This window comes from Cervus elaphus, chromosome 3 (genome assembly GCF_910594005.1).
Source record: "Cervus elaphus chromosome 3, mCerEla1.1, whole genome shotgun sequence".
Classification (NCBI taxonomy): Eukaryota; Metazoa; Chordata; class Mammalia; order Artiodactyla; family Cervidae; genus Cervus; species Cervus elaphus.
In genome coordinates this window covers 19,820,441-19,842,046 of record NC_057817.1, presented here as the reverse complement: position 1 = coordinate 19,842,046, position 21,606 = coordinate 19,820,441, and the positions used below count along the sequence as shown (strand labels likewise).

At 37.9% G+C, this 21,606-nt stretch overlaps 1 protein-coding gene across 6 annotated transcripts in view; it reads left to right on the top strand.

Moving 5' to 3' along the window:
• The window catches only part of ATP2B1 (ATPase plasma membrane Ca2+ transporting 1), a 121,479-nt gene that overhangs the window by 56,612 nt on the left and 43,261 nt on the right, over nucleotides 1-21,606 (top strand). For all 6 annotated transcript variants that reach the window (XM_043880948.1, XM_043880928.1, XM_043880967.1 and 3 more), the window contains exons 2-5: nucleotides 2,062-2,489; nucleotides 13,631-13,828; nucleotides 19,367-19,621; nucleotides 19,713-19,838. In XM_043880948.1, the coding sequence (XP_043736883.1) occupies nucleotides 2,282-2,489; nucleotides 13,631-13,828; nucleotides 19,367-19,621; nucleotides 19,713-19,838 (787 nt within the window). In that variant the 5' untranslated portion in view covers nucleotides 2,062-2,281. The remainder of the gene's footprint in view (nucleotides 1-2,061; nucleotides 2,490-13,630; nucleotides 13,829-19,366; nucleotides 19,622-19,712; nucleotides 19,839-21,606) is intronic.

The following is a 21,606-nucleotide window of genomic DNA, read 5'->3' as shown; positions in this document are numbered from 1 at the left end:
AGTAATCTTTTCTAGTTCCTCATCATTAGTGAAAGTCAAAGTCACTCAGTCGTGTCCAACTCTTTGTGACCCCATGGACTATAGAGTCCGTGAAATTCTCCAGGCCAAAACACTGGAGTGGGTAGCCTTTTCCTTCTCCAGGTATCTTCCCGACCCAGAGATCAAACCCAGGTTTCCTGCATTGCAGGCAGATTCTTTACCGGCTGAGCCACAAGGGAAGCCCAATCATTAAGCCTTTATTAAATATGGGCTTCCCTTGTACCTCAGTTGGTAATGAATCTGCCTGCATTGCAGTGCAGGAGACCCGGGTTCGATTCCTGGGTCGGGAAGATCCCCTAGAGAAGGAAATGACTACCCACTCCAGTATCCTTGCCTGGAAAATCTCATGGACAGAGGAGCCTGGTGGGCTGCTGTCTATGGGGTCACAAAGAGTTGGACATGACTGAATGACTTAACTCTTACTTACTTAAATATGGGGCATTCTGGGGAGCAAAAGAAATGGAGTAGGTAAAATTGTGCTTAGTCTTGAATGCCCAACAGATATTAACATTAAGACTGTATTTTCATCCTATAGATTTAGATGGAGTGGCACGATGGTTATTTAAAAGACTAAATATAGCCTCAAAATGTAGAAGGGATTATATAGGAGATAATAGAATGAGAAAGAACTAGAGGGTAGTGATTATAATCTGTGTAGAGCACTTGAAGATGGGGGAGAAAAGGGGATGTACAGAAGAGGCTTTTCAAAGGAACGATTAACTGAGCTCAGTTAACTCACTGAAGCTGAGGTGGACAGAATCAAATATGATTTAAGAGCTGAAGCCCAGATGATTAAGATAATGATAGTTGGGAAGGAGCTTTCTAATTAGGGAATAAGATGAATTGTCAGGAGTGTTAACTTTGTGGTCATAGTTTAAAAGGACATATATTGAGAAGGAAAAGTTGAGAGCTCATTTTTAGTTGGTTTAGAGTAAGAGGAGAACTTGAAAGTACATTTGTCCCTTGGTATTAGCAGGAGATTGGTTCTAGGCCAGAACGGCCCCCCAACTCTCCAATACCAAAATCTGCAGATGCTCATGTGGGCTGTCTATCTATGGGTTCCACATTTGCCCATTCAACCAACCGGTATTGTGAAGAAAATTACAGTAAAGCATTCAGTCATTCTCAAAATGCTTACTGAATGTCTACCATGGGTCCAGCACAGTTCTAGGTTCTCAGGATATAAAAATGGACCAACCCGTGCCCAGTCTTCAGAACTAATGTTGTGGGTGGAAGGAGACAACAAGTAAGTAAATAAATGAACAAGACAATTTCAGGTAATACTAAGGGCCAGCAAAGAAAATAAAATAACAGTGAAGAGTGACTAAGGGGTAGAGGATTTCTTTAGATAGTTAGTCAGTGAAGACCTGAGCAGGCAACATGTGACAGAAATCAGTTGAAAACTGTAAAACAGGTGAAAGATAGTTTTAGGAAGCCAAGAGGTGCTGGCATCACAGAGTGGCCAAGGAGAACTGCAGAAAAGCATGTGAGAAGGTTCCTGGTGCATTTTGCCTTTTCAGGCACTCTTCTATATGAAAGGTTTGGAGAGAGAGGATAGTGTGTATTTGAAGGAACATGAGCTTAGAGGCATCCTAGGTCATTCATGTCAGGCATTTGTTGGCTGTGTAGAAACTCCTTAATTTTTCTGAGGCCCATTCTTCTCAGTAGAGTAATAACACCTCATGGGATTAAATTGTGATGATTAAGTGAGAGAATGAATTTAAAGCAGCTAACGTATTGCTTGCAACATGTGCTTAATGATAACTATTAATAATCTCAATCGGTCATGTGAAATACAGTTTTATTTAATAATGGTGAAATATCATGTCTCTTGATACACAGTTTTATTTAGAAGTTATACTTTGAACTTTGATCATGCACAACATTTTAAGGGGTTCGAGACTATTATTTTTGCAGTTAAATGATATATTTTGATTAGGTACCTGATGACACTTAAAGTATGCTTATATGCATAACACTCTCAGATGGATTTTACTCACTTTAAATATTTTCTTTTTACAGATATGTACTTCTCATGACTGATAGGAAGAAACTAGTCATGGGCCAAAGGTCAAGATACTTGGCTGGGAAATGCTGCTGATGCTCCTTTACAAAGTCATACAATGAATGTTTGGTTTAAGAAAGATTTTCCTATTTAAGAGATTTTCATCTTGGAAATATATCAAGTGAAAATTACGGAGTCTTTTGGGAAACATTTTCCTCCTAACAAATTACACCTGTAATGGGCGACATGGCAAACAACTCAGTTGCATATGGTGGAGTAAAAAACTCTCTAAAGGAAGCTAATCACGATGGAGACTTTGGAATTACACTCGCAGAGCTGCGGGCCCTCATGGAGCTCAGATCCACAGACGCGTTACGGAAAATACAGGAAAGCTATGGAGACGTCTATGGAATCTGCGCCAGGTTAAAAACATCTCCCAATGAAGGTGAGCTGTATTGCGTCCCTTTTTAGTACTTTGTTCAGCAAGTGCTGTGATTGGCTCGTAAAGAAGCATGCTTCAATTGTCTTAGCTGCTGTTTGATGATGCCATACTTTTATTAACATTTAAGATGGGTTGGCTATCAGATTGATGTAAAGTAACTTTAGATCAAAAAATAGTATTGCACAGTAATTTATTTTAAGTTGGTGGGAGGAAGGATTTTGTACTGTTACACATGTTGCTGCTTGTTTATTAAAGAGCATGGTTGTCTTGCCACTTGAGCTTTGGAGGGTGGAACCAGGCTTGAGTTCCCAGGAGATTCTGTGGAAATAAACCCTGCTCACTATCCTTCATTTTGCCAGGCAGCTTAAAATAGTTTTCACTGCCTGTAGCTGACTGAGTTGTTGTATTTTTTTTTTTTTTTTAAAAACTAAAACTTAAGCAATTTGTTCAGAAGGTACCAGAGCAAATGGAATAGATTAGATGGCAATTTTTTATTTAGCAGACATTTCCTTTGATTAAAAATAGTTTTCAATCTTAGAATTATATTCAATTTCCGTGTTCAAAGAAGTCTTTGGTTTCATAATTCTTGATTTGTAGTAAATTTCTTTTTGAGAAGCAGAAGAATTCATTATAACTTCATTACATTATGATCTTTGAAGTGTTTTCAAAGGATGACCTTTTTTTATACACTGATCATGTTAAACATGAAATTAAGGTTAGGGAGTTTCAGGAAGGCCTTTCTGCACGCTGCAAAGGAAGCGGCAGGCAAATAGATGAAGGTGAGTTGTTTGGTGGTTACAGTTTATTTTAGTAAGAATAGGTGATTAGTAATGTTAAAAGTTAAGGATATTAGTATATATCCTTTATATGTAGAAAGGAGTATCTGTCCAAAGCCAGTTGTAGAGAAATCATTTTTCCGGAAGCATCTTATGCCATGCCACTACTTGTGATAAATTTTGGGGTAATAGCAAAAAGTTATTTCCAAAATTGTTAAAGAATTTTAAATCATACCAAAAGATTCTTTGAAACCTTTATATAATTCTATGTGAATTGCTCATCATTTTAATGATGGGTAGTTACTTTAATTTTTCTGAGGAAACTGATGTCAGTATTCCCGTTTCCTTAAAGGGCTTCCTCAGGTCACTTGGAGTATGTTCTTTTTTCTGTAAAGTCTTCCAGATGGTCTGGATCTTTTCCTCAAGTCAGAACCACTGGAAACATGGACCTCTCAGTTACACCTTAAATATGCTGTACCATTTTAAGAGCTGCTTCAAGGAATCAGGAACAGACACGTGGACTTGAATCAATATAACATGACAAAATTGGAGCTTGTTCATTATGCAAGTCTTACTTTAAAGTTTTAGCTAACTTCATATGACTTTAGAGATTGTACATTACTTTTGCTATTCTCAGTTGGTAGATTCAGTAATTCAACCACCTGTACTTAACTACATGTAGTCTAAAACCTAATCATTGGATGTTTCAGTATCACCAAATTGATCAAAAGCATTAACATTAAAATAAAAAACCCTCAATATAACTGAAAGTGATCCTGAACTTTACTTTGAAACCCGCCCGTAACTGCGCTTCCCCCAACCATAGCTCTGTGTTTCCCTACTATTAGTTAGTCAGAACTTTTGTCTTCTCAAAGCTAAAAATCCCTCCATGGTGTGTTCTTATTTTTAATGGACTTAGTTTCTGTTTAGTTTGCACTGCAATTTCTTTTCTTCTCTTATTTCAGGCAGTACTCCTCACATTGATTTTGGTTTAATTAGTGAAGTTTCTTAAATTAACTGAAAAGTTATACCTAATACATTAGTTTCTAGGGGAAGGGAATGATTATGTACCTCTTTTACTACGTGGTGGAAGTTGTGGATAATCTGTAGAAATATTCAACACTCAAAATTGTGTATGTTTTATTGCTGTTTTGTGCTATTAAACAAGCGAATGCCATTTCCCCCTCATTTACCAGAAAACTCTTGCTCAGCTTTCTCCTAATATAGTGAATTTAATTTTTGTCAAGATCTGTACAGACTTTTGTCTTCTACTCTTTATATATAGCTTGTCATTGTGAAATATTCCTTTAAAGAATTTTGTAAGCATTATATTTGTATTTACACTCCTTATAAGAATAAATATAAACAACGCAGCTTTCACAGGAATGTCATTTCCAAAGGAATAGTTCTAGTTTAATTTAGAAATAATTCACTCAGAAAGCTAATGAATATTTTGTCACTGATCAACTAGGCAAATGATAACAAGTGACTCATCATTGGGGAGGTTTTTATGCCCGAGTAAAATGATCTAGACAATAAGTAGCCTTTTGTTAGTATGATCTGCTTATGATCATGGAAAGTGAGATAGAAATACGCTTCTTCAGAGTACAGGAATTTTGTATAGGTAAAAATGTTTTGTGTCCCTTTAGTTCTTTCATTGATTAATTTCTTCATTGACACATACAGTCTTTCATCAAATCTAGGTTATTGTCGTATATTTTATATAATCCCTAAAAAAAGAATTAGTGTTGGGAGTTGTAAGTGTATAATTAAATTACATTCCAATTTCAGAGATGTTAATACAAGGTAAGAATATGTGTGTTTTAGAATTGATTTATTGTGTTCATTGGGTATCTTTTATCTGATTGTCACTTTTCTAGGCTCTGAGCATGTGCGTGCATGCTAAGTCACTTCAGTCTTGTCAAACTCTTTGTGACACTGTGGACCGTAGCTGGCCAGGCTCCTCTGTGCATGGGATTCTCCAGGCAAGAATACTGGAGTGGCTTGCTGTTTCTTTCTCCAGGGGATCTTCCCAACTCAGGGATCGAACCAGTACAGTTCTTTACCACTGACACTACCTGGGAAGCCCTCTGGGCATACATCAATGAATAAAACAAAACTGCCTGCCTTAATTTTCCACTTGGGAGACAAGTTCACAGGACAAATAAATGAGATGTGGCGGGGTGGGGAATGAGATGTGTGGTATGTTAGTGACATATGCCTAAGAGAAAAATGGAGAAGAAAAATCAGAAACAGTAAGGATGTAGATCTTAGATTGTTCAAAAGTCTGGAGGAGCAGTTAAAGATGTTGAGAACAACACAATGCTTTTTGTGCCACACTGGTAGTTAGCACTGAGAAACACTAACCTGTCCTCACAACGACCCTATCCAATGTACAGCCCAAGGACCCACAGCACAGAAAGGCTACGCAGCTTTGCTGAAGTCCTACAGCCTTTAAGCCCAGAGGAAGGACTCAAACCTAGACATTCTAGCTACGGAGAACGTGCTTTTAACTGCTATAGTGTAGCCTGTTACAAAAGCTTACCTCATTCAGCGTGCAAAGGAGTTGAGATACTGAGAATGGAGTGTCTGTGTTCTCTCTTCACAGTAGTATTTTTTTGATGACAAGAATTGCATAGTGAAAAAAAAAAGGGGGGGGGGGGTTTATCAGTTAGTGTTTAAAATATGCCCTACTTAGGAAGTTGCATTTCTGTGCTTTCTCATTTGGCCTGCTAACTCACTGCTTGGTTTCTAGCAGACTAGTGCTTGACTCAATTTGAACCTTACCGTTTATGTACTGATCAGTAGGAAGTGTTTGAAGCCAGATGTGATTTTCACATTAAAAATTTCCTCAGTTCAGTCGCTCAGTTGTGTCCGACTCTTTGCGACCCCATGGACTAGTGGTTCTTATTGATCATCTTCACTCTTAAAAGAATTATAACTATAAATTTCAAGGTAAACTGGAATTGTGACTTATTCATATTTTTAGTTTAATCTGTTACCAAGCACCTAGCTTACAGTCCCCAGACTCCAAGAAAGAACTTTTATGCCAAAACAACCTTATAACAAAATAACCTAATGACAATTGTATTGTCACTACAGTTTTGTTCTTCTGTATCATTACTGTTTCCTTACATTAACTTTCTCATTTCCTATTCTAAACCTTCTCTCATGATCTTTTTATTTTTACACTAGCTTTTGGTATCTTTTCCATTTTAATGTGTTCCTTGTGTTATCTTTATAGTATATTTTTTATTGGATGGTAGAGTAGACTCTAATAGTAAGATTTGCAGAATGCAGATCTCAGCCCTTGGTATCATTTCTTATTCATAGCACTGTATTAAGCAAAGGATAAAAAGGAACTCATAAAAATTAGGTACTGAATGGTATTCTGTAAGAGGCATGGCTTTGTGAATTTATAAAGGGTAGGAAAGCAAGAAGAGACACCAAGCTTTCTAGTGGTAGTTGCTAAAATTAGAAGAGAACAAAAGGGGGGGAAAAAGGAACTAAGGAAAGGAAACAGTGGTAGAGAGAAACAAAAGTAGCGTCTGGTAGGAAGCAGGATTGCCAGCAGCAGTTGTCCCTGGCTGACTGATGTCTCCATAATGTTTCAGATGGCAGTTTCTGTTTGCACGTGCTGGTAATGAGGCTGTTGGTCACCTTGTTCTTGGGCCATGTCTTCAGGATGTAATGTAACAAAGCAGGCATTCACACATGGAAATGTGTTCTAACTCTCTAAAGAAGGCAGCCTTTGCCCAGAATAAATCATTATTGACTCACAGGCCGCTGCAGGAAGACTGATTCCCTGATGTATGTGTTTGGTGATACGCAGTCGGCACAGCGATTTTAGGCGTTTGACAAGGATTTGCATGGTGGTGACATGCCAGCCACGTATGTTCCGATACTTGCATACGGTTACCAGTGAGGGGGTTCTATTGATGACTCTGTGTGACCTTGCCCTAGAAATTTATTCCTGCTCTGATAATTGCATACCACAGTTAAAAAATATAGAGAATTATACATTTAATACTTGCTCTGGTTACCAGTTTTCATTGCTTATGAGTTTGTTGAATTGCAATACTGACTCCTTCTCAAATCTTGTAGGATATACATTATTTGTAAAGTTGTACTAGGTAGAGTCTGAAGCAGCATCGTGTTGTTTTTTCAGGTTCAATTTTTTGAATATAATATTTCCTTCTCAAAGCCTTCTCTTCTGCTTTCATAACATTATACTCTCAAGGTTTGCTTTTTCCTGTCTGACCGCTTTCATCCGCCTCCTATGCTTTCCTTCCCATGTTGGCAGGCCTTGGGTTTCCGATCATGGGGCACTGGCCTCTTCATCTCTGCCTTCTCCTTGGGTGACGCTCTCTGCTTCTAAGACTTCCCATCTGACTCCGGCATCTGTGGCTCCAGTCCAGGCTTTTCTCTCAGGCTTTGGGGACAAAAGCTCAGTTGCTAGTAGACATCTTCATTTTCCCAGCCTCTCCGGACTTTCCCTTCAGAAAGCATACTTCCCCATGTCCCCTCTCTGATGAAACTGTCACTCATCTTGCTAGGTAGACTTGACTTCGATAGGAATCTTTCACCTATTCTTACTCATTGGGTCGACACGACAGGCAAATTCCATGACTCCTGCCTCTAAACTCAGGGGTATCTGCTTCTGTACCTCCCCCCGCCCTGGTTGAGGCCGCTGCCTTCCCCTTGCATAATCCAGGTAACAACACACTAACCAGTGTTTGTCCCGTCTCCCTCCGCACTGCCTGTCAGCACTGCTGAAAGCTGACAGTGGTTTTGCACTTGCTCTTAGAAGGAAGTTCAGACTTCTCCCGTAGCTTAACAGATTTCTCTGGGGTCTGGCTCCTGCTTACTTCATCTCATCTCTTGTCTCCTCCTCAGTGTTTGAGGCCTAGCAAAATTTTCAGTTTTCTGAAATACTGTTGTGCCAAGCTCACTCTTATTGCCGGTCTTGTGATCTCTTCACCTTAAACATGCTACCTCACCCTTCCTGTGACTGTCTCTTAATCACTCCTGAGATCTCAGGTTTGGTATCTTATATTTCCCTTATCCACCCCAACTCCCTAAATTTGGATTCCAGTTCCTTTTGTTGGCTTCCGTTAACAACCTCACCACCCCCATCATTACTACTTAACACTCTGGGTTGTGATTAACTGATTGCTTGTCGGTCTGCCCCACCAAACTGCGAGTTCCTTGAAGGCAAGTGCCGGAGAAAGGCATCCCGCCTGACTCATTTCCCTGGGGATGTTTGTGCCTCTCCTTATCTGGCCTGCGGTTGGCATTCAGGAACAAAGCCTGAGTTTCACTTCAGATAGTGATTCACTTAAATTTGAGGGGCGTCTCCTTTTTTGAAATTGAGAATATGATGATTGATCTGTTTTTCAAAAAGAATTGACACAGATCTTCACATGCTTTCTTGATCTGCATCTTTTCCTGTGTTGCCACTGTTTAGTCATTGAGTTGTGCCCAACTCTTTGCGACCCTGTGGACTGTAGCCCACCAGGCTACTGTGTCCATGGGATTTCCCAGGCAAGAATACCGGAGTGGGTAGCCATTTCCTCCTCTAGGGGATCTTCCCGACTCAGGGATCTAACCTGCATCTCTTGCATTGGCAGGCGGATTCTTGACCACTGCCCCACTTGGGAAGCTGTGTTTTCCTGTGACCCTCACTAAAAAGAAGGCGTCGCTGTTCCACAGACAGAACACACTCACAAATGCTGACATAATCTCAAGTAGAAAATTTGAGATTAGGATGTGCTGTGTATTAGCCATGATTTGCAGTTAAACCCACCATTTCAGTGCTCTTTCCTCTTCATTTTCTAAATTGAGACACAGTTTTATTAGCCTCAGCAGTTGGAATGCTACATTTTTTGGTAAAACATCAGTATCTTGATAGCATTTGCATTTTTTCCCATAAGCTGTCTCTTTCAGATATAAAGACAGTATTCTTGAGCTATTATCTATTCATAGAATGGTGGGTCCAGATCCCAAAAGCATTAAGTCTGAGGCTACTTTTGATGGTTTTTTAATCTATTTTCGAATCTGTCTCCTCTTTGTGAAGCTAACTGGGCCATTGGAAGATCAATGCCTTGGCCTCATTGCTGCTCCACTACGATCTATGGAGCCAATAGGTCCAGGCAGAACAGTTCTCATTCTGTTCATCTGTAATTTTTTCTAAATGATTTGATACCATATCTCATCTGTTTTTAAAGCTAGGACCATGTAGTCTCATTACCCGTTTCAACAGGGCTTACCTTTCTCTTACCCACAAACATTGCTTTTCTCCCTCCTCCCAGTGGAAATGTCTTCCTACACCTGTAGCAGCCTGACACCCATGCCCTGGATTCCATCTCCCCCAGCTTCTTCAGAGGGGAGCTCTAGATTAACTAGTCTGTGTCTCCTGTGTCACCAGTGTGGACGGTCATTTCCGCTGCTAAATAGCTTGCCTTAATATCTGTCACTCATCTTTTAAAAAGCAGAATGGTTTTATTTATCCATTTTGAAATAAGGAGCAAAATAAAGAAGTAGAGCAGTAAAGGTAAATATAACACTAAAGGCCGTCGTGCTGTATTTTGCCTTTGTGTGCGTGTGGGCTCAGTCATGTCCAGCTCTTTGCAACCCCATGAGCTATGTAGCCCACCAGCCTCCTATGCCCATGGGATTTTCCAGGCAAGACTACAGAGGTGGGTTGCCATTTTATTTTACCTTTACTATGTTTTTACCTTGATTGCCTTATTTCTTGTTATTGCGTCACATGCCTGGAAGTTACCTATGCTCATTGTTTCCACTTACCTCATTCCCAGACTTGCTTCCATACCACCTCTTGAAGCTTCCTTATCAAAGTCATCAGCCCCCATCTAGTGAAGGCCAGTTGTCCAGTCTTTCTTCATTTCATTCCACCTTTGTGACACCATTTGATATGATCGGCCACATCATCTTTTTAAAAGCTGCCTTTCTGTAGTACTCCATGAACCTGTGTCTGTGTGTGTGTGTCCCCCGATTTCTTCTCAGTTGCCTTTGGTTGTTTTGAGAACTCTCTGTGACCATCAGATGTTGGAGTGCTCCAAGGCTCCAACCTCAGTCTGGATTCCTTCTTGTCAATGTACTCTAGCTTTCCAGGGGCTGCCATTAGGCCCATGGCTCCAGAATCACCTGTATAGTGAGATCCTATGGCTCAGAACTCTCCCAAGTTCTGAATGTGGATAACCAGCTATCTACTAGACATTTCCACCTGTTTGTTTAATGGGCATGTCGTGTTTAAACCTGTAAAGCAGAACTGTGAACTCTTGCCTCCCTTTTTCCACCCAGTTCTATTGTTCCCAAAGCCTGCCTTACCTTGGTAAATGTCTCTTATCTTCCATCCATTTAGGTGCATGGGCAAAAAAGAATCTAGGTACCGTGCTTTACCCTTCTTTTTTTTTTTCCTTCTTTCATCCTCATCCAGTCCTTCAGCAAGTTCTGTCTGATTTCCTTACAAGATGCCTGGAAGATTCAGGGGCTCTGCCTCCGTTTTTGAAACCCAGAGCCAACCACCACCATCTCTCCTTTTGTGCTGGAGAGACAAGTGGTCTCCCAACTGGTCTTTTCCTCTGCTTGCATACATACTCCTCAGTTTGTCCTTCAGTCAGTTTAAGTGAGATTAGTTACCACTACCCTCCTATAAAGCCTTCTAGTGGTTTCCATTGCACTTAGAATAAATACCAGTCCTCTCTCTGTATTAACTCTCTCTCTTTCCCTCCAGTACAGTGTAAGCTTGCTGAATGGAAGACTTTTTTGTTCACCCTGACTTCTCAGCAAAGTAAAGCAGTACCTGGGCAAAGTAGATATTCAGTAAATATCGGAGAGCGGGGCAGACTGTTGTTGCAAAACTCTTAACTAGGTTCCGTAAGTTTGTTAAATTAATAGAAATCAGTTGTCCCCAAAATAGAGTTAAAACCTATAGTGTTTAGTTTGTAACTTGTCTTCCTCCTCACTTAATTAACGATTGCCCTGTAGTTTATGATTTATATACTTGGTACCTTCTTTGGTCTTCCCAAACAATCTAGGTTATACCAATAAATATTAATTCTGCCCCTCCCAGCCCCAGCCCCAAAAGTAGTAAGTGACTCGCACAAGATTTCAGTAGGTTAACTGGAACCTAGGTCTTCTAATTCCTAAACCAGACAGCTTTGGCGGTGCAGTGTTCTAGATGTGTGCTGGGAGCATAGAAGAATTATGCTGATCTTTGGATCAGTTGCTTTTTTACTTCCTGTATTCCCTCCAAGATAACATTTTAAAGCAGTCTTTAGCTCTGTGGCTGTTCTTTTCAGCATTAACATAAAATATCAGCCCCTGTTAACAACCAACATAAGATTTAATCAATTATTTTTATAGTTACAGTGATGATATTTAAAACTGAGGTGTTGTATGTAATTGATGGTTGACTCTTAAGGGTGAGTTAAACTGGTGGAACTAATATCTTCAAACATATTTCTTAGGGGGAAAAAAGGAGACTGACACAGGGAGGAACAAGCATCTTTTATTTTTGCTATAATGGCATTAAAATAGAAGACACAACAAACCTACCCACTATCTAGTGATCATCGCTTCATAAAAGAAAGGCTGCTTAATTTGAAAAGCAGTAAGCACATAATTTCAGGACATCTCAAAGTAGACTTCTTTAAAACAAATACATTTTGTTTTGTGGAAAATCTCACTGCATTGATTCCGTTAACCCCCAGTTAAACCGTGGATGGCTGTTAACTCTCTGCAGCCAGGATTGGTGAAGGGATTGCTCTCACCTGAAGAAGCAGCTTGTGAAATCTGAGTCACACTTTGTGAGTTTCCTCTCTCATACTGCCTTTCCCCCAGTCACTGTCTGCCTTTCCATTGACTCTGACTCAGAGCCTTGAGCCCTGTGGAAGGTTTCAGTTGATGACTTTTGTCATCAGAAGTGCTTTGCACACTGCCCAGTGTGGACCTGACTTTGTTACAGTTGCTAGTGACAACCTTCTCTGGAAGCTTTTTGGTTTCTTTAGCAAGTAAATAAAAAATAATATGTAACTCCATGGCTGATTCATGTCAATGTATGACAAAACCCACTGCAATGTTGTGAAGTAATTAGCCTCCAACTAATAAAAATAATAATAATAATAATTAATGATAAACCGAAGTAAATCTTTAAGGATCTGTATATACATTTGTCACGGTTTATTCTAACAGTGAGCTTGCTTTGTTCTCTCTTTCCTACTCTCTGCCTGCCTCACATCCAGAATCATAGCTAAAGCAAGCCAAGAGCTTTCCAGTGATCTGCTGCCCCCGTCTTCCTCCCTGGCTGTTCTCCTAGAAGGGGTTCTTGCCAAAAAAACAAAGAGTTGAGGTTACTTCATTATAGATTTAAATATATAATGATAAAAGGCATGTCATCCCGGTATCTCTGTCCCCTTCTTCATTGCTCTTAAACTGGGGAAATGTCCTTTGTCACTGCCGCTTTTGTTTTCCTGCCTCCCTAATAATGTAAATGTGGACAGCCTTTGCAGTAGCTCATTGGGATGAACCTAGGCTTGATGGGATCATCAGGATGAAATTAGAGGAGGAGTAACTTGGTAGGTGAAGAAAAGGCAAATTTGATCCTGCAACTTTCTCTTAACCTTCATAGCTTGCTAATTTCATGCTCTAGGCAGTAAATCTTTTTTCCTACAAAATGTATCTTTTCCTTAACAGTGACAGTCAGTCAATAGCACTACCTATTTCTCCAATTGGAAATAAATCCTAAAAGTCAAGCTTGAAGGAAAGGTCATCCTAAGTCTCCCATTTTTTGTGACTTAAAAATCTTTTATCACTTGAATTAGAACTTTTAGAAGTTTTCAGGCTTGTGATAGGTGAACTTTTCATTGTTCAGCAAATAAGAGTGAAAATAAAAAGCTTTCACTTGTTAACTAAGATGTTGTAAGTAAATCAAGTGAACATCTTTCTATACTTCCCTACTTTTGGAAGAAAAATACAAGGAAAGATCGGAGAAATGTTTAATCCCAATCTAAAACTATCAAACATATCATTTCTGGTTTTCTAGCAGTCTGGTGGATGGCATAGATAGTATGACCAAAAACCAGCAGTTGGGAAAAGTGGAATTTCTTAATTCAGCCTTGTGTCATCTACTTAAAATATTTTCTTCAAGTACTTCGCATGTTTTTTGGTGATTTAAATTACGTACAGTTAGTCTAACTCACAGGAATAAACCATTGTGGTAGGATCTTATGCACTGTGTCTAAATGTAATGAATCTAAAGTGTAGAGAATGACTGTGTTTTGAATAAAATATTTTCATTTGTAAGTAGTAAAATCATTCACTAAAATTTCTTTCTTTTTTTACTAGGTTTAAGTGGAAACCCTGCAGATATAGAAAGAAGAGAAGCAGTATTTGGAAAGAATTTTATACCTCCTAAAAAGCCAAAAACCTTTCTTCAGCTAGTATGGGAAGCATTACAAGATGTCACTTTAATTATATTAGAAATTGCAGCCATAGTATCCTTGGGCCTTTCTTTTTATCAACCTCCAGAAGGGGATAATGCACGTAAGTAAATTGGTAGGGGAAAAAAGACTGTTATGTGTGATGTGAAGTTCAGCTCATTTGCTCACTTAGTACATAATAAAAATAGCAGGCCAGCATTTATTAAGTTTGCTGTATGCTAGATATCATTCTAATAGTGCTTTTTAATAGTTCTTTAAATATATTACCTCAGATAGTTTTCCCAATAGCCCTGTAAGATAGATAGTGTCATCTGCATTTTACAAGTGAGACACAGAGGTTAAATAACTTGCCCACATACACATCCTCTTGTGTCTGGCCAGGAGGTAAGCATGTATATGATGTGTTATGTGTCATGGTGGTTTTTAAGTTCTTCAGAACACTGTTGTGAAATAATTATTTTTTAATTTGGGGTTTTTAAAAAAACCTTTTGGAAAATCATTATAAAAGCAAAACTTATTCTTTTTCCCAGGCTATTACTTTCCAAGTTCTTTAAATATTGTATATACTTTATTGTTATGTGGACGATCTGGATAATTTCTTTACTGTCTTGGAAATGTTTATACTACAAAGTATTCTACTGTAGGTAACTTGCCTTTAGCCTGTAGCTGCAGATGATTTTGTTTTTCTCCTATCTTTCTATGTCTTTCATTTCTTTTTTAAATTTCTTCTTTTTCTTTAGAGCAAATTATTTTACATGGATTTTCCTGACAGTACTTTCTATATCTGACAGGAGATCTAGCTTGGGTTTTGGTCACTATATTTAAGGAGCTATAGAGTGAACCAGTGGTATTTTATATATCAGGAGAAGGATTCACCAAAATATTTTTGTTTGTGAAAGCTTCATTCTTCTGTCTTACAAGTTATGAAGAATTTTAACAAGTATTTGCTAACTTGGCTTAGGTAATCATTTAAATTAATTCTTCAAAGGTATGCCTACAGCTCAAGTGAGAGAGAACTTCTTGGGGGTTGGGGGGGGGGCAGTGGGAGGAGACAGCTGGTCACAGAATAAGCAAATTTACCTGAGGCTGAAGTCTGTGTAGATCAGGGTTTCTCAGAGCAGCACTGTTGACATTTTGCACTGGAACATTCCTTGTCATCTGTTCATTGTACCATCGCCCAGTTGAGGCAAGCCAAAACATCTCCAAAGATAGCCAGTATCCTTTAAGGGGGCAGAAGTGCCTGTGGGTAAAAATCTCTGATGTAGATAAAAGAGGATTTAGGCAATATTCTGGGCAATATTGAGCCAGATTATTTTTTAAAACTTCTATTTGTTGAATAAATGGTACATACTTTGCTGTTGAAAAATTAGAGGGAAAATGATGTTTCAAAGTAAATCATGTTTACTGAAAATCCCACTGTTTAGAGATTACTGCTGAACCGTTTTGAGATATATATATCCTCTGAGATTAAAAAAAATTTTTTTTAGTTGTCACTAATGGTGCTCATGTATGTGCATGTGTGCACAAGTGGGTAGGTGTGAGGATATGTAAGTGTGTGTGTGTCTATCTGGAAAAGGAGGTGATACCATGTTTAGCAACATACAGCTAAATTCTTCACTGCTTGGTTTACCCAGCTGTCATTATAGAATGCTGGGAATTGGTGTTCTAGCCTTAAGTGAGTTAGCAGATGATCAAAAACTTTTTACTTGTAAAAATTTTTCCCCAGGACTATAAGAAAACTGAAGAAAAATGTTTTCAGTGGGAGTGGGTTTTTTTAATTCACAGAATCTGGACACATCTTGGAATTCAGCCTGCTTCATTTGTACAATGGAGTGACAGGCCCTTTTTCAAATTTGCTTAAGGAGATAACTGGTGTTAATCCAACTGAGAAGATAATCTAGAGTTGTTGGTGTCTTAGGGCCATTTAAAGAGACTCAAGATCTACCAGAAGGTCTTGATAAACAATATAAAGATGTTTTTGCTCTGTGGTAAAAGTTATTTAGGGTTTGCACTTAAAAAAAATACGCTTTTCAGTGTATTTCATGTATCTTTTCATCATATTTAACACTTAAGAAGTGATGACTTGCCTAAAAGGAAATCCAGTAATTATAAATCTATAGTCATAGAACTCCAGATCATCAAAATTTCTTACTAGTGCTGTTTGGTATGAAAATAAGCACTGTAACCCAGAAATCTGCAGTCCACACAACTAGTGGTTCTCAGACTCTTGGTCTCGGAACCCTTTTACACTCTCAAAGTACTGAGGACTCCAAAGAGGCTTTGGTCATGTGAGTTATAGCAGTAGGTATTTACTATATTCTAAATTAAAACTTGAGAAATTAGAAAATATCAGTGCATTTTAAAATAATAAACATTGTTAGCATATAATTATACTTACTATAATTAATGAATGAAGTTTAAAATGAGACAATGAAGCGTAGTGGTATTTTTAATTTCATTGTGTCTAGTTAATGTCTGGCTTAATTGAAGATAACTGGATTCTCATCAGCTTCTGCAGTCATTGTGTTGTTTTTAGCTCATGGAGTTTTTGGAAAGTTTCACTGTACATTCATGAAATATGAGACAAAGAGCATCTTAGTATTATTGTAAAAACAGTTTTGACCTTGAGGATCCCCCTGGAATTCCTGAACAATACTTTGAGAACTGCTTTTTTGCACCAGTCATATACACACTTCATATATGACCCAAGAATCACATAGGGGATTTGAGAATGGCGTATTTGCCCTGTGATATAGCATAGGCTGAATTCAGATGGTAAGTACCTCTCAGGTGAACATATTTACAAGGGAGCACCTTTAGTAAAATCGGTTTTTATTACTTTATTTATACTCGGACTTTACTGAAAACATTATTACTTTTTCTTTTTTCCATGTATAACTGGTAAACCACAATCCTTTCCTGACTTTGACTTTAGAGATTAATCTTTCCCTGCAGCTCCCTTAAAACTTTGTAACGGTCATCAGTAGGAAAAGTATTCAATTTCTAGAAATACTTTACTACTGTCTACTTCTTGATCATTCTAACTTTGTGTGATATAAAGTGGAACTATATATAAATGAAATATGTCACTAACTGCTCTCTTTAGAAATACTCAGTAGTTATAAATACATGTGCTTGTGAGATTTAAAACTGAAAATTAAATAATTCTCTCACAATTCCTTTCCTTTAACCTCAGTTTCTCTGTCTTTAAACTTTTTTGGTTATTTACCCTATAAAGAAAAGGTCTTGAGTACATGTCTCCCAATGATACATTTATGTTTTATATATATTTAAAGCTACATATAACGTGAGCATTTTAAAACATATACAAAAATAGGTTTAAAAGATGAAAGTTTTAAATTTTTATATTTAGTAGCCATAAGACATCGTTATTGATAGCATGATTGAATGTACATTATTATATTTTATAATCTCGATTTGGCCTGATTGGGGTCTTAAATTTGTTTTCTTTCAGAACTTGGTTTTAATGTATCTTACAGGTAGGAAAAAACTCATAATGTTAGGCAAATCCAAGTAGAAAATTTTAGTGCACTCACTAAATCGTGATATTTAGACCATGATACTTCCACCAGTTATATAAAAGTTTGTGTTGAAATATGACTGGTAAATTTCATCTTCTGATGTCAGACTATTGTTTTTACGCATTCTTCTAAAGTCCTGCATCGTTACGTTTTTAACTGGTAAGAGCAAAGCCCACTGCAGTGCTTTATTTGGAAGATTACATTTTAGCACTGCCTCCAAGTGGGTGAAAGTGGTCAGTAAAGTGGTCAATATAGTATTTCAGCCTTTCTCTGTTCTTGAATTCAGATTTGCTTTATCTGACTCAGAAAACAAATCTCCTGTCTTCTGGGCAGGGGCATAGGTAAGGATCAGCTGTCATTACAGCTTCTGCTATTTAAAATGATATCACCCATAGATTCACTTAACTAGTTATTGTATGCAGTGATACATGGTTATTTGTTCAGCTTGAAAATACTCAAAATAGAAGTTTTAGTGTTTCAATGGCTAGGCTGGCACATTCAGTAGACCATCCTGCCATCTCTTTTGGAGAACATACTTTATACCCATTGATCACTGCATCCTACTGATGTTCACAGGGATATTTTTAATGATTGTTCACATCATCCCTTCCGTTTCACCCCAGTTGATTTTTCTCCAATTTCTGTCTTCTCTTTCTTCATCTGTCCTACATACCTCTCACCAATTCATCTTTATTCAGCACCCTTGCACCTCAACTCCTCTCTTCAGTTATTCTCACTATTCTGGAATATGGGTTAATGATTTCTAGTGTTAATGTTTCCTTCTTATTTCCTTGTGAATAATCCTTTTCCTGTTCTGAATGTCCTAAGAGAACCATTGACTTTCAGAGAGTTTAGCTCAACCCTCAGTAAGAATGAACTTTACATAGGAACACAGAACATGTTTCATCATGTGAGTTTATAAATAACCAAAATAAGCTTTCAGAAAATAATACTTATCTTTATTACATGTATATCTTCTCTGTTTTGTTCTGTTTTATTTCTCAAAGTTTGGTCATAAGCCACTGAACTGATTTTACACTCACAAATAGACTACAGCCCAAGATCCAAAAAGAGCACTGTCCTTGTTCTTTCGTCACCATTACTGACCCTGCAGTTTTGAGCTTTCTCTTTTCTCTCCTCTTGTCTTCTTCTAAACCCTTTTATGCTGACTTTAATCTCTCCGTGCTGTTCTCATCCCTTAAATCTACACAGCTAGCTCCCTTGTATCATTTGACTCCTGGATCAAATGTCATGGACCCTTTAGAAGGGCCTCTGTTCACTTAACCATGATTAGCCTTCTTTTTCATTTGATAGCACATCATCATATTTTATTTTCTTCGTGCCGTTTACAATATCTGAAATTAACTATTTGTGTTTTATTAACTGAATTCTTCATATACTATCCTCACCTGCCAGTCTGATTATAGGTTCCCTGAGGAGAGAGAGCTTATATGTCTTATTCATCATCACATCCTTAGCTTTGAAAACAGTGTCTGGCACCGAGGGTAGGTGCTTAAGTAGTTGAATTAATGAGTAGCACTTGGCTTAAAATTTTATCTTATGAAAGTTAAGCTTTTATCATACTTCAGTGGTATTGATATGTCAAATAAGCATGATTCATGGGTAACACATAATACTTGTTTCTATATGTGGCTTGCCTACTGTATGTTGTAATTAGTAGCATTAACCATTGGTCGAGGATGAACAAGTTTCAGTCACTGCTCGACCTTCTTTATAAATGTCTTCTCATGTAATCCTTGCAACAACTCTGCAGTAAGTGGTGGTCTCCTACCTTGACAGATGAAGAAACTGAGTCTCAAAAATAAGTAACTTGCCTTAGGTCGAGATTTAATCCTTCCAGTTTCCTCCCTCTTAACTAGCACCTTGGACTGCCTCCCTGTCCTGAAGATGAGAATCTTTGGAGGCAGGGAACGTGAAATTAACAGAGTTAGCAACATCCTCACTGTGGAATGCTTTGAGTCAGTGAGGTGTTTAGAGCTCTACGTAAAATTAACGGAACATATAAACATCATAATTACATGTCTGTTGCCATCAATTCAGAATCTTTTTTGATAAGCATTTTCTTTCTTTCCAAATAGTTTGTGGAGACGTTTCTGTTGGAGAGGAAGAAGGTGAAGGTGAAACTGGTTGGATCGAAGGAGCTGCAATCCTCTTGTCAGTAGTGTGTGTGGTGTTAGTAACAGCTTTTAACGACTGGAGTAAGGAAAAGCAGTTCAGAGGTTTGCAGAGTCGAATTGAACAAGAACAGAAGTTCACAGTCATCAGGGGTGGTCAGGTCATTCAGATACCCGTAGCTGACATTACTGTTGGAGATATTGCTCAAGTGAAATATGGTAAGTAAAACAGGGCAGTCCATGTGACATGTGATGTGATTTTATTGTAATCTTGTTCACAGCTTGGCTTACCTTTATTATTTTGTTTTAGGTGATCTTCTTCCTGCTGATGGCATACTTATTCAAGGCAATGATCTTAAGATTGATGAAAGCTCATTGACTGGTGAATCTGATCATGTTAAGAAGTCTTTAGATAAGGATCCCTTACTTTTATCAGGTATGAGTTTCTTTATAACTTTTAACTTTTTCCTCCTCCATAACTGTACACCCCTGTCAGTAGTATCCCTAAGAGCCAGTAATGCGAAGAGGATTCTGTAGTTTGTGTTAGCTCCTATCCTTGTAATCCTTAGAGACTTTTTTTTTGTAAGCTGGCAGAGACTTTAGAGATCTTCGAATCCAGAACTGTGTTTTATAAATGAGAAGCTCGAGTCCAAAAAACAGAAGATTTGAAAGTTAGTGTTAATGTTAGTATAATGATAAAGTTAAAAGTATAAACTTAATGATCTCTGTTGAATTGATCGGTTTTTCTGTGTCATATTTATTCTTCAGGCCTAGTGAAATATAAAATTAAAGAATGATTATGTGTTTAAAGCAAATTAATGCATTTTCTGTGATGATCTACATAGGACAAGTTTTCTGTTTTTAAAAAGCTCATAAATTCCTTAAAATTAGCCTAATCTCACTTCCTCATTTTAACTGCTGAGTAATGAGTCTGAGACATTAACTATTTACCTAAGGTAATATGACTAATAGTAAATAGATCCAGGAGTAGTACCACATCTGCCAGACAGACCTGAATTTGTACATGGTTAAGACATGTTCTGAAAGTGGAAGGGTGTGTATAGGTGAGGGTACTGTCTGAAAGGGGGGAGTAGGTGTCTACTTAGAAGGCTTTTGTTACAACTTGACTGTTGATAACTAGACCTGAGGTTAATTGAAATTGAAATGGAAGGGATGATGAAAAAAATTACGAGCTACCTTCTAAAATGAAAAGAAACCAAAGTACCACAACTTGTCTCCAAAAGTATGCCAGTTCCTTAACTTTTGTTTTCCAGTTTCCTATCTTAATTTTCTAGTATTCTTTGTAGAATTTGCAAAATTGCTTGTAAAACATTTGTTTTAGGTATAGATTAGATTAGGTATAGATTTAGATTGAGTTACACTAACATTTAGAGTAAGAATATTTGTCTTTAATTATCATTTTCAGATGTTAATGGAATGCTAACATTTCCTACATTGTAAGGAGATTCTGCTTATTTAACCGTTTAATAACTTGGCAGCTATGCTTTTTCACGTCTTCCGTGTGAACTTTATATTCTAATTGGTCAGACATGGTTTTACTCAACCCAAAGTCAAACCTGTGACAAGGGTCACTTACGTTAGAATCACAACTGTGGAGCGCATACCTAAGTTTAACCATTACCTTTTTAAGATTTGTAAATATGTGCCAAAAGGCTTATTGCAAAACAAGCCGCCATTAAAAATCAGAGTAATTTCATGTATGTACATTTACAAACACCATTATATATAGGGGGAAGGTTTCAGTTGTAATACAGACTTTCGCTTCTGTGAAATACCTTCAGTATCCTGCAACACTAAGACCATTTATACTCCTTTAAGTTTTTCTTTATCTTGGTGTGCTTGAAATTCATTCCAGATAGAAATATCTTGGCTATATAATATCCTCTGTCCATGGAATTCTCCAGGCAAGAATACTGGAGTGGATTACCGTTCCCTTCTCTAGCAGATCTTCCTGACCTAGGGATCAAACCTGGGTCTCCTGCATTGCAGGCGGATTCTGTACCATCTGAGGCACCAGGGAAGCCCATATGTTAAGTTTAATGTTCCTTGTTTTACTTATTCCTTGCCATACTTCTAAGAAACTGCAGTTCATGTTAACGAAGTAAAATCTGTGATCTTTCCAAAGGAGAGGGAAGCTTGCTGGTCAGACCTAAGCCATAGACTGACCGGGCCATAGTGTTTGG